Source organism: Plasmodium fragile (genome assembly GCF_000956335.1).
Source record: "Plasmodium fragile strain nilgiri unplaced genomic scaffold supercont1.3, whole genome shotgun sequence".
NCBI lineage: Eukaryota > Apicomplexa > Aconoidasida > Haemosporida > Plasmodiidae > Plasmodium > Plasmodium fragile.
Window position 1 is genome coordinate 440780 of NW_012192583.1, and position 12814 is coordinate 453593.

At 41.9% G+C, this 12814-nt stretch overlaps 3 protein-coding genes across 3 annotated transcripts; 2 read left to right on the forward strand and 1 right to left on the reverse strand.

Moving 5' to 3' along the window:
• Positions 1–1287: 1287 nt before the first annotated feature.
• AK88_00415 (uncharacterized protein) lies at positions 1288–2895 on the forward strand (the record flags this gene model as incomplete). The annotated part of the gene is made up of 1 exon (XM_012478066.1): positions 1288–2895. The coding sequence occupies one exon, from the start codon at positions 1288–1290 to the stop codon at positions 2893–2895; it is 1608 nt and encodes a 535-aa protein (XP_012333489.1).
• A 990-nt stretch (positions 2896–3885) lies between these two features.
• Positions 3886–8106, forward strand: AK88_00416 (uncharacterized protein; the record flags this gene model as incomplete). The annotated part of the gene is made up of 2 exons (XM_012478067.1): positions 3886–4223; positions 6153–8106. The coding sequence occupies 2 exons, from the start codon at positions 3886–3888 to the stop codon at positions 8104–8106; spliced, it is 2292 nt and encodes a 763-aa protein (XP_012333490.1).
• Positions 8107–9345: 1239 nt separating this feature from the next.
• AK88_00417 (uncharacterized protein) lies at positions 9346–11805 on the reverse strand (the record flags this gene model as incomplete). Its single annotated transcript, XM_012478068.1, has 1 exon — positions 9346–11805. The coding sequence occupies one exon, from the start codon at positions 11803–11805 to the stop codon at positions 9346–9348; it is 2460 nt and encodes an 819-aa protein (XP_012333491.1).
• Positions 11806–12814: the final 1009 nt, after the last annotated feature.

A 12814-nucleotide genomic window follows, 5' to 3' on the forward strand; every position in this document is an offset into this window, starting at 1 on the left:
TTTTTTTTTTTTTTTTTTTTGTTGTGCCCAGGCAGAAAATTTTATCTCTCAACGCGCGCATTGCGCATATAGATTGCGAATGGGTAACCAAGCTTAGAAAGAGATCAAATCTCAGCCTCCAAGAGATGAGGAAATTTCACCAAATGAACCCCGTCCCCAATAGCATGTGACTACATGGTGATGGGAAAAATATGAACATTCGAAATATACGTAACATTTCGCTTACGGAAATTGCCAATAATTTTGGAACCAAAGGATTTATTTCTTTTCTCCATGAGGCAGGGGAAAGAGAAAAACACCTCATTTTATCTACGCACTTAAGCTTTTCTTTAAAAAAAAAAAAAAAAAAAAAAATGTTCAAATGATAGAGAAAGGGATATCCCCCTTTTTCTTGCACTGTGTGCTACGCCATCTCGACCTCATACCGATAAGGCAACCTTAGTAGGGAAGGGGTGTGTATATTCATTTTGCTCCTTTGCTCTTATATTTTGGAGGTTACATTTTATGGCAACGATTGATCCAGTGCGCAACACTAATTGAGTGTGCTCCCACTTAGCATAATAATAATTGATGAACTAGTCGATTTTTTACAAACATAAGTGTTTTCTTCTACGAGAGCGTTGATGTGATGGTATTACTTCCACCTTCAAGGAGCACTCCCCCGCCTTCAACACACACATACGAAATAATCCCCGTTTTCAACGAAATCGCAAATGCATTATGTGCGTAACAGTATCACATTGGTATAGAAATTGTTGCCGGGGATTTCCATTCCTTGTAGTTTAACCAGCGTTGGTATGTATCTCCTCCACTGCGCAAACTCCGAAGCGCCACGCTTTGTTTTTATGCCGTTCCAATATATTTAACAAAAAGACAGACGTGAACAAAGCACAAGTAGGATTTCTCCTCCTTGCCCTCAGCGTCTTTACGTGACTATTTTGCACATTCGCAAAAAAAAAAAAAAAAAAAAAGGGTGAAAACCATCTGTAGCAACAGAAACCAAATACAAAAAAATGCTTCTTAAAATTAACACCTGCTTTAGCTAAGAAGCTGTCCACAATGAGGTAAAAAATGTGCGAATATGATGATACGTAAAACAGCCAAAAAAATGACACGCTTCTGTCCTTGCCTGCATATGTGTAGCTAGCTTTTTTTTTTTTTTTTTTTTTTTTTTTATGCTAGCCAAAGTGACGTACATATGGACATTGTCCCCGCGGCCTACTCGTTGATCAGTCCCTCCTTCCTTTTGCATTTATCCCATTTTTGCCACTTGGCCGCATCATCCAAATGGATAACATCAAAGAGGGAGAAACGCATGAGAGCGAAGAAGTTGTAGTGCTCGCCAGTGAGGAAGATGCGGCCACCCCAGCCCCTCAAGTTCTACATGGCAACAAATTAAATGCGAACGAAATAGAGCTGGAGCTAAAGGAATGGAAAACGAATAAGGAAGACTGCCAATGCTTTCTGCAAAACAGAACAATCATGAATTTCGCAGACTATATATCGAAATACGATAGCGAAATTAAGAAAAAAAAAGAACAAGAAGAAATTGTCATCATCTGCACCATTGTTAATATACCTTACCAAGTCAGGAAGTACAATAACGAAAAATTTATTTTCTGGGACATTTCCGATTTGCAAAACACACAATCCAGGATCTTCCTCACGGGAGAAATTTGTGAACAATTTGAAGCGGAAACAGAAGGAGCCGTTATCGCCCTTGTCAACCCAGTTGTAAAGGACAAGGATCCACAGTATTATAACTCCAGGTTGTTAGAAGTGTTGGATAAAACAAAATTAAAAGTTATTGGTTTAATCGATAAATTGGAAAGGTGTAAGGGAAGGAAGCGAAATGGGGAGAGCTGCAAAATTGTCATTTACACCCCGCTCTATGGCCACTTTTGCAAGTACCACATTAAGCAGGATAGAACAAAACGAGGGAAGAAAAAGTATGGCAAAAGCGCCAGGTACGTGGAAGTGGGACCAATTACGTGGGACGAGGGGGAAGAAGGTGCAGCGGCGGATGAAGTGAACGCAGGGGACGGAAATGAAAACGGCTCCTCCACCACAACCACCGAGACAGAGAAGAATAAAAAGAAGAAGAAAAAGAAAAAGGAAGACACAGGCGGTACTGATGGAGGGGACGCTTCGAACGCGCCCGACGGAGAATCCTTCGACATCGAATCCATCATAGGCATGTACACAAACAAAATACTGGTAAAGGATAAAAAAAAAAAAAAGGAACTGGTGGAAAACAGAATAAAAGAACTGGACAACTTTTCAAAGCTAACGAATGATGGACTTGATCTGGAGCTCCTGAGTCAAAAGGAACCCACAGAAAAAGAAGAAGCCGCAAGGACGCAGAAGTCTGCCAACGATATCCTAACAGAACAGTGCCCCGAACTTATACACTTAATTTACAAATCAAATAAGGCGGATGAAGATGAACAAGAAGTTAGCCAAAAGGAAAAATTAAGAATTAAAGAAGAATCTCGAAAAAAAACTGAACAGGTGGCTGCATCCAATGAAGAAAAGCAAAAAAAGAGGTTTGATAATTTCTTAGTCAAATTAATTGAGTTACAAAAATCGAAAGACGAAAATGATGTGAAGACTCTTTTAAAGGGTCTCATTTATGTAACCAATAACTTCCACTTTAGCTTAAAACATGTAAGCAGCTCCAACATCTTTGACGTGTGCTACAAACTTATGGATCACAGGAGTGAGGAAGTTGCTATCGCGGCTCTGAAATTCAAGAGGAAAATTAACACCCTTTATATTGATTACTATAAAAATAAGCTTAAGAGGCAGAAAGTTAAACAGTCTGCGAAGGAGGGTGAGGATGCTGCTCACGTCGAGGTGGACAAAGGCGAACAGGACCAGCAGGTGTGTGCATAAATTTGGCGACAAAGGAAATTGCCTTCACATTTTTTTTTTTTGGTGAAGTGGTTGATCTGATGTAATCCTCTCTCCCTATTTATTGCACCTCGTCGTTGTTCCTAATCACTCTTTTTTTTTTTTTTTTTTTTTTTGTAATTTTGGCCATTTTTTTAAAGTTAATATTTTTGGCATGTCCACGTGCGAGATTAGCCTGATGGATGTGCTTTTTTTTTTTTTTCTTTCATTATCACATCATACGCGTACACCACACGCAAATGTTTTGTATACAATATCCCTTTTGAAGGATAACCTTCTTCTCCCCCACATAAACGTAATTGCAAACACGGGAGAGACAACGCCTAAACTAAGCAACCATCAAAAACAGAAAACCAAAAAAAGAAAAAAAAAAGGGGGGGGATAATTTTATGCTTATAAAACGGATTGCACGTTTGTTTCCTCTTTCTGGAGATGTCCTTTTGGTAGTACCCCCTTGTTCTTGGTATATGCGACTTTTCCATTTTTGCTTGAACAAAACAGCATTGTCGCGTAAGCACAATTCTGTTGCGAGTTGTTGGTTCCCCTCATTTCCACGTGCCAAACTGCTTTATTTCTACAAGTGCGTATGTATAAAATATGTTCCAATTTACCTGCTTGTATATTTTTCCTGCACATAGGAGGGGGAAATAAGGCGTCAGTTCCTTTCCACGGCAACCGCTTATCCCCCCGGGGTTACAGCTAGCTTTTTTTTTTTTTTTTTTTACATTTTGTTCATGTAAAAATATGCACCAAAAAAAAAAAAAAATAAAATAAAAAAACTTAAAATGGCTTCATTTTGGAGAAAATACATTAACGACATCTCTTTTACACTTCTCAAAACACAGTACGTGGAGAAACAAATTAGAACAATTTTATTTGAGTTGCCCCTTTTGGTTGTCATTCACCACACAAAGCGCGTACTAACAGCGCTCGCATAAATCAGGTCCCCCGTTAAGTCGCGTTATCATCAAAATGACCATTGAAATCCCCCTGCTGTTATCATCTACATTTCCGATAATATGGAAAACTGGCCTGACTCAACTTTCCTTCGCCAAAACGGGGGGCTCATTAGCCGCCCTGAAGGGCACATCTCTGCTGCTGAGCAAAGTGGCCTCAACGAGCAAAGGAGGACTCCTGGCTTCCACCTCCACACAGATTGACAATATAAAAGAGGCAGCTCAAAAATTAATCGAGGAAATAGAAAAGAACATCAACGTGAGCTTACTCTTTTACAATATTGACGAGGAGGAAACAGCAAGCTATTACTTAATGAAAAGGAGACAAGAACATGAAAAGGAGGTGCTCGCCGGGTGAGCGGAGGTAGCAGCGGAATAGAAGATGTGAGCAAAAGAGTAAGAAGACGAAGACAGATGAAATGGCGTCAAAATGACGACAGCGCCGGAACAGCCGCAGACATATTCGAAGAAGTGATTATCACGTGGGTAATATTCTGTTTTGAATAAGGTTAAAGGAGCACCTCACCAACAGTCATTCCCCAACACGTACTCACGGGTGTGCATAATTGCGCTCCTCTAAAAGACGTAAAAAGGGGGCTGCGATTTATATAGTTGTAAATAGTTGAAGGCAGCCCACTTATGCATATGTACATATGTGTGTGCACTTTTTCCCTTTTTGCATTCTTTGCTTCAACCACAGGAAATCATAAACTATTTTGTTGACATTCTCCTTTTTTTTCAAAATGAAAAACCAACTCTTTTTCACGCCGACTCATTTTTTTTTTCGCGAACGAAAATCGTAACGTAGTTTTTATATATATCCCGCAAGGTTGTTCTTTTGTTTCTTCAACAGTTGAGGGTTTTAAAGGGGCAACTGGCCTACGCGCATGGGGGCCTCCTTGTGTGCGCGACCAAAAAAAAAAAAGGACAAACCGTAGAACTACGTAGGGAGGAACCACATGCGCACAGTGGATATGCACAGATATATATGTGTATACGCGACATGTGTAGACACATTTTGACGCAGTTCCATGTACGTAACCGCTTCTTTAAAATTTGCCATTCAAGGGCAAGTTCGCAAAGACAGCTGTTGCAACGATGAACCGCGTGCAGCGGTACGCTTAACAACTCTTCCTTTTCGAAACATGGCGTCATTACAAGTGTGCTACAAAAAAAAAGGGGACTCACAGAGCCACACCTCAAAGGGGCCAGACCAAAGGCGGCATTCTCCTGAGCCAAAACGTTCAGCCCATAAAACGGTCCAAATGTGCAGTTTCAAAATAATTCTTCACGAAGTAGATATACCATTTGGTGTATGGGGGGGAGAAAGGAAGGAAGCGTTGTAAATTTTGGCTACTCCTGTGGAGCGTGTTAATTTTCCCGTACAAAAAAAAATACATCAAAAGGGAAATGAAGCTGTTGTAGTACGGGGACATACAACGTAAAAAAAAAAAAATAAATAAATAAACAGAGCGAAGCTATATATACGTGCTCACGCAAAGGCGGCATCAATTAGCGCAGCTTGTTTTGCCTCCCCACGTGTAAATGAAAAAAATCACAGAGGTGAAGAGAGCAGGAGACATCGCTTCTTGAATCTACCAAATCGGGAAAAAAAAAAAAAAAAAGAACATACGTATAAATGTATATTCATATATGAATAGCTATGTTGCGAGCTTGTAAAAACAAAAAAAAAAGCATTATGTGGAGAATGCCGAAAGGAGCGCTGCTCTGCATGACCCAAAATATGCGCGTATATTATACCCATATATATATTCAATATGTACATACATATGCGTGGTGCACCTTCTCGCGGCCTTCATTTGAAACCCCACGCAGAGTTGGGCACTGCGAAAAATGCGGAAAAAAGGAACACGAAGAGGCAGCCTCGTTTAAGTAAATCTCAGTCTGTGCCTCCGCCCGCGGCCAAAAAGAGATTTTTTTTCCCCATATGAAGTGAAAAGAGGATACGCCGATTTTTTTCTTCTTTTTATTTCCCCGCCGAAGTAGGGAAACAGGTTTACGTGGGGTCCTCTTGCAAATGCCATAAAAGCGCAGCATGTAGATCGAATGATTGATGCTTTTGCGGCGTGGTATTTTATATACATGTTAACTCGTTCACATGCGTATAGGCAATTTATTCATGTAATCCAGAAGTATATTAAACCATTCCCCTTTTTGTTATTACTCTTTTAAGTGAACATCCAAGTGTGGCAGGCGTGTATATATATGTATATATAGCCCTCCCCCCCACTTTTTCACTCCCTCTGCGCCATTCGCCCACAGGGGGAAAAATCCCCTAAAAATGCTAAACAACAATGGTTTTAACGGAGGGGTAAATCAAATGAATGAATACCAAGGGGGCATGAACTTCCAGGGGAATGGCCCCTTTACGGGGGGCGGCCAATTTCAACCCACTGGCAACAATGAGCAACGGCAGCATAACTATGGGGACCTCCAAAACTGTAACAACGATTTTTACAACGTTCAAAAAGTAAACGCAGTTAGCAACCAGCAAGGATTTGGCGACAGGAGCGTGATGTATGGTAATGACTCGTTCGGAAGGCCCACACCCACGATGGAACAGATGCCCAATTATTACCAAGCTAAAGGTGCAATGAGTGGCATCCCTATGTCTCCTGCCGAAGGTGGATTCAACATGTACCAAAACAAAAACAACACCCCCCTATCCTTTTTTGGTAAACAGCAAAATGCACCCAACTACAACGACCAAGCTTTATTTTCCCAAGTGAAACAAAACGTATCTATTTTTGGAAACAAAACAAAAAACAATACCCCCCTTTTTGGCAATAATGTGAAAAGCGCAACGAGGGTTGATGTCCCAAGTGTTAGTCTATACGATTTTGTGAGTCAGGACAAATCAATTTTTGGAAATAGGTTAAAGGAAGGGAAGCCCCTCTTTGCAGGGGCGAGGAATCCGAACCAATTGATGGAAGCTTCTCCAACTCAGCAGCACAGTAATAGCTACTTACCGAATAACACCAATGTGCATAATGTGGCAGGACAGGGGGTTGATAAAAACTACATGAATTATAATTACGATGGGAAGGGAGGGGCCGCCTTTGGTATGAACCCCTCCAACTGTATGGTGTCCACCAACTGGGCAGGCGGAAACATGAACGGCGTGAACGGCATGAACATGCCTGGGAACCAACCGGGGAACCAACTCATGGGAAATGCATACAACCAAAACAACCTCGGCGCCAATATGGAGTCAATTCCCCAAACGCAAGGTGCCTATGGGGTCGCAGGATCCAATGCCTTTGGCGCAGCCAATTTTAGTTACCCCCAAAGTTGTAACCCCTTGCAACAAAATATGCAGAACGAGCAGTTCTCCATGTACGGTAGCGGAGGAGCACCAGCCATGAACACATATGCTAACTCGGCCTTTGGAAACCAAGTAATAGGTGGGAACAACATGTCCTCTTATCAGAACCTTTTATCGAGCGGTGGGTTCAACCCTTCCATTGGGAATAACAACGTATGTGGAGCTACTGGGGCGGGAACGCCACAAATGGGAATGCAAAGTGTAAATTTTTCAAATAATGGACAAGGAATGGAAGGCCAAATAAACACAGCAGATAGAAACCTGCCCATGAGCAACGTCCCCGATTATAACACCAACACAAATGTAGCAATGAATAATACTTCGGTACAAAATTCTGGAAAAGAATCAAACGGTGTAAATGAACTCCAAGGGGAGGAACTTATATTTACAAACGAAAACGAAATTATGTTTGAAAAAAATTACATAAAGCAATACGGTATGGGGACAGATACTACCCAAATGGGCAAAATGAAAAAAATTCTTTTTTTCAATAAAAATTTTCTAAAGTCCTTGGAACAAATAGCTAGCCATAATTTAAACAGTTACAATGAGAATAGGTCCACCATTTATACCTTCCCCTGTTCTATGTCTTCGAATAATGTCGCCTTCTATATGCAAGCTGTTGAGGACTGCAAGAAGGAAAGCCGTTTTGACGTAGACACAGATTTGTACAATAAAATATTCGCCAAGCAAAATATGCAACAGGCCTTCTCCGTTTTGAAAAATATAAATATGAACCAAAAAATGGACCAACAGGATATCGACTTGGATATTTACTACCCACTTCTTCATGTGGAAAAGATAAAGTTTAGGCAACCCGTAACCCCGCAGCATTTGCAGATACCTCCTGGTGCTCCCTTCCAGTTGGGCCAAATTCCAACCGTCATTTGAAACAGCCAGAGTGGAACAAAAACGACCGCCAATTTTGTGACGGTCTTGCAGCCCCCAAAATTGGGACAGCTTGGCCGAACGCCTACTGGGCATACCCTCCCCCATTTGCTTCATCCCCCCTTTTTTCATGTGAAATTATTTAACATGCTCAATCATGCACATGCCCAATGGTGTGCAAGGATGTTTGGAAAATTTGTGCCTTGCCCACGTCGCAGTTTACAACGTCCCTTTTTCTTCTACATTTTTTTTTTTTTTTTTCAATTCCTTGTGCATATGTGAAAATGCGCACGCGTTCGTAGCATCCCCACCACCACTGTTTCCACCCCACCTGCACGCGAACCCACCCATTTCTGTGTTTGTTTTTATTGGAAAACTTTGTTCCAACCCCTTAACTGCATACCTGTAGCGGGTTGCATCAAACCATTATGTCATCTCCCTTCTACTCGCTTCCCCCCCTTAAATGGGGGAGCATAGGAAACCACTATCAAATTCCTCATAAGGGTCTGTCTTCAACATTCCCCACTGCTTTCTTCAAGCATGTACGCACACTCTATGGGAAAATTTACCGTTACAGAAATGAAAAAAAACAGGTGCTTAAAATGAATACAAAGGTGTTTAAATCAATCAGGACGTCTTAAAATAATGTGTGCCAAACCATGGGCTCAACACAACGGTTAACATTAAAAAAATGAAAAGGGGACGAAAAACATCACAATGAGACAACTGAATTAGGACAGCACAAATGAGAAAAAAAATAAAATAAATAAAGCGAGCTGATCATGCGAAGTGTGCTCGCCAACTTTTTTATGCCACATATGCTTAAGTTGCTCAGTTTGGTCATTCACCCAAGTGAGCTAAAAAGCCGGCTTCTAAAATGAACTAAGATATATGCACAAGCGGTAGGCGGTTCTTCGCCTAATGACTCGTGCGGAAAACAAATGGCGATGTGCACATAGGACACGGCACTCGCCTTGTAAAAACTGTGTACGTGAGGGGATGGGGAAGGCCCCCCAGAAAACAGGCCCTGTAGGGCAAAAATGACACCTGCGGGGGAGCCAGATCGCGTAGCAGAAGGTGCGAGTTATGGGATCATCCCATCTGGTGAAGCCGGGCGCTTCCCCCCCACACAATGTTCATCAACCGGTACACATCTCTTCTTCGCTCCACATCAGCCAAAATATATATAATGCTTCCCCCGCATTGCATCAAACGGACACGCTTCTTCTCCCCCGTAGCTACCTAGCTCCGCTCCGACGCTGCGCCGCCCGCGGACCGAAACCAGTTGAGCACATAGTTGTAGTAACTGGACGCCGTGTTGGTGGCTTCCGAAATGAACTCGTTCAGCGTCTCGTCTTTATCCATATTGTCCTCATAACCATCATAAGAGTCCCTGTACTTTATCATAATTCTTTTGAGCTTCCCACACTTGCCCGAGATGTAATAAGCAATGGTAAAAATGTCACTAAAATCTTCTTCGCATATTTTTCCCCGGTAGCTTTTAAACTTCCTGGAAGGGTTCCCATTCGCTGGGGGAGCAGACAAGGCATTTGTATACCTCTGGTTGTTTGTAACAAAATTAAATTCTTGCAAAACATTCCTGTGACTTTCCAAAGGGTTGTATAGATACCCTTCGATGTTGTCAAACAGCACATCAAACCCTATGCTCAACTTTTGCAGATTTTCCATGGTGTATAATATTTTAAACAAACCTTGTAGCCCTAAGAGAGTAAAATCGAAGATGAACTTCCACACCCAGTGATCGTGATGGAGGGGATAATAGCATACTTCAAATTTTTTTAACAAAGGAAAGGAACAATTACGCAAAATGTGTAGCCACTCCAAGGTTTGACATCCAATTATTGTTAACTTTTCCAGTTTTGAAAAAACTGATGGAGATAGAGCAAATGGCTCATGTCTTGGAGTGTTGTCATTCATACAATACTCTGGTGATAATAATTCTAAGGTTTTCAAATTTGACACATTTTGAAATATAATTGCAGCTACTTCGTGAATGTACATTCCATTGCCTGAGTAAATTTTCTCCGAGGTGTACATATGCTTGATGTTTTTCATTTGATGTAGATAAAACTGCCTCTTGTATATTGGGATGCTGGACCACCTCTCATCCAGAGTTAGCTTTTTCACATGGGTGAACACGTTGTTTCGGTTGTTTATCACGTAGGTGCTTAGCTTGTTTAGCAACTCGCACTCTAGTATTTTATCCGCGCTCAGGAAGTTTAGGCACCTCACGTATACGTCTGGGGAGAGTGGGAACTGGTTTGTGGGCGCAGAGCACGGGGGGGCCCCCTCGGTAAGCGCGGCGTGCGAGGCGGACTCGGTAAACTGCTCGAATCGGTTGATTGAGTTGGCTGAGTCAGCTTCGTTCTCCACCCCTGGTACGCCCTCCAAAACGTGTTCCCCCCCATTTGCCGCCTTCTCATCGCCAGTATCATCCTCCCCCTCTGACTTCACCAAAAAGACGTTCTTAAAATTGTTCTTCAGGGCATCCCAGAAATTGAGCGGCTGCTCGATTTCTATCCACTCCCCTTCGTCCAGGCTCTTTCCCGAAATATCTCCCATATCGTGTGCCTCACCATTTCCCGTGTCTTGCACATCATTCTCCTCATTCTTACCTTCTTCCGCGTTGTGGTTTTCTCTGCCCTGTTGATCGTGTTCATCATCACATCTATTCGAAGGTGCCTCCCCAGAGGAACCTCTCCCCGCGCCACTGAACTTGTCTACTTCCCCCTCCGACGTACTTTTCCCTTCATTGACCCTCGAGTCCTCTTCGTGTGCTTCACTAAGCGTCTCCCTCGTATCACGGCATGCACCCTTACCATTTACAATACTTTTAATGCTGCTCTGCCTAACATTGTAGCAATTTCTGCGATACATAGGGCGCCCCTTTTTTTGATACTTCTGCGAGGAACTGTCCATCCGCGCAACAAGGTTAACTCCGTCTCCTTTATAAAGACTTCTTTTCAGTTCCTCGTCGTTGCACCTGATTATATTTTCAGCGTGCTGGCTGTTCTTCTTGGGATGATCCCTGTTTTCACTCTTCTCGCGCTGAGAGCAGTTCGATTTGCCATTCCCCTGCGGAGGCTTAACTGCCCAGTGGTCCTGGCGGTCCTCCCTCTTGCCAGTGTCTCCACTTGGTTTCGCTTCATGGGAAGCGGTGCCGGTCTTGTTCCCTTCACCACGGGAGTCACCACCCCGCGGCAACGCTTCGATCGAGTCATCCGCCGTATTCGAAGCGGACTCTAAGCGCGTCATGCTGTTGAATTTCCCCTTGTGTATATCTTTATAACACTTTGAACGCCCTAACGTTGCATCCGCCTTGACATTTCGACGAATCCCTTCTCGTGCAGTTATATCGTGGCCACAATATTCCTGCCGCAGGAAATGCAGAAGGGAGTGATGATCTGTGTAAAAAAAATTATTTGAATGTCCTGCTTTGTCGGATTTGTCAACTCCCTTATCTTCCTGGGAGCATTCGTTGTTGAATTTTTCTGGCGAGTGACAATAGTTTCCACTTTCGCCGTTGTGACAAATCCTATATTTGCGGATTTTTTCCTTTATTATTGTGTGTAAATGTTTTTTTTCCTTTAATTTGTTTGAGTGTTGACTATGTTGCGCATCTGGAGTGTTTCCATTTAATGCGTAACTTTTAAATTTCGTCTTGGCATTATTGCATTTCATGTTACTGCTGAAAAAATCTCCTTCACCTTGACGTATATGGCTAGAGACTGTAAGCTCGGAAGCTATTTCACAATTTATAAAGACAAATGGCATGTCTTTTTCTGGATTTTGATTCGTCTTATTGGGAGAAGAATCTACCGATTTTATCTTATCGTTATGAATTTCCTTCACCGAATGGGTAATGTGCTCATTTATTTTTTTTTCGTTGTTTTCGTTATTTATTTTTTCTTCTGTCTACTAGCCATTTTTTTTTTTTTTTTTTTTTTTTTTTTTTTTTTTTTTTTTTTTTAAAAATCAAACTAATTTTTTTTTTTTTTTTTTCTTATTTTAACCTGAACAAAAAATAATTTTTTTGTGAAATAGCTAAAATGTTTTTAAAAAAAAAAAATTTGCAAACACAAATCACAGGTAGACCAAAAACTAACGTAAAAAATAATAATCATCTTTAAAAAGAAATTGACAATTGTTGTTTTGTTTGTGGACAGTAAAAACGAAAAGGGTGCACGGTGAAACATGAAGAGGCGAAGATAGATCCCCCTTTGCCTCTTCTTCGTTTGGGTAAAATGCACACTAGGTGGATTTCCCTACGGGTTGAAGCGCGTGCCACGTGGAATTGCCACAAAGGGGTCGTTGTCTCGAGGGCATATTATACTCACATGTATAGGTACATCCCTGCGTATGTGTCCATTTGTGTCTCATTTATAAGGTTTTTGGATGGGAACTTTACCAAAGCTGGCAGGGAGGGATAACCCTGTTTTGGGAATTGCTCACACATTGGGACGCCCACTCGTGAAAAGCCGCGATAAGTGCGCCCGCGCGTCTGTTCCTATGTTCACCTATTTGTCTATCCATTTGGTCATTTTATCCTGTTTATTCCTCCTACACCACTTCCTTTGCCACTCCCATCTTTAAAAAGGCATCCGGAGTGCCCACTTGGTGCAACCCCACACGAAGGGTCTCCTTCACAAAAAAAAAAAACAGTGCCCACTCAAATGCGTAGCCATTTACC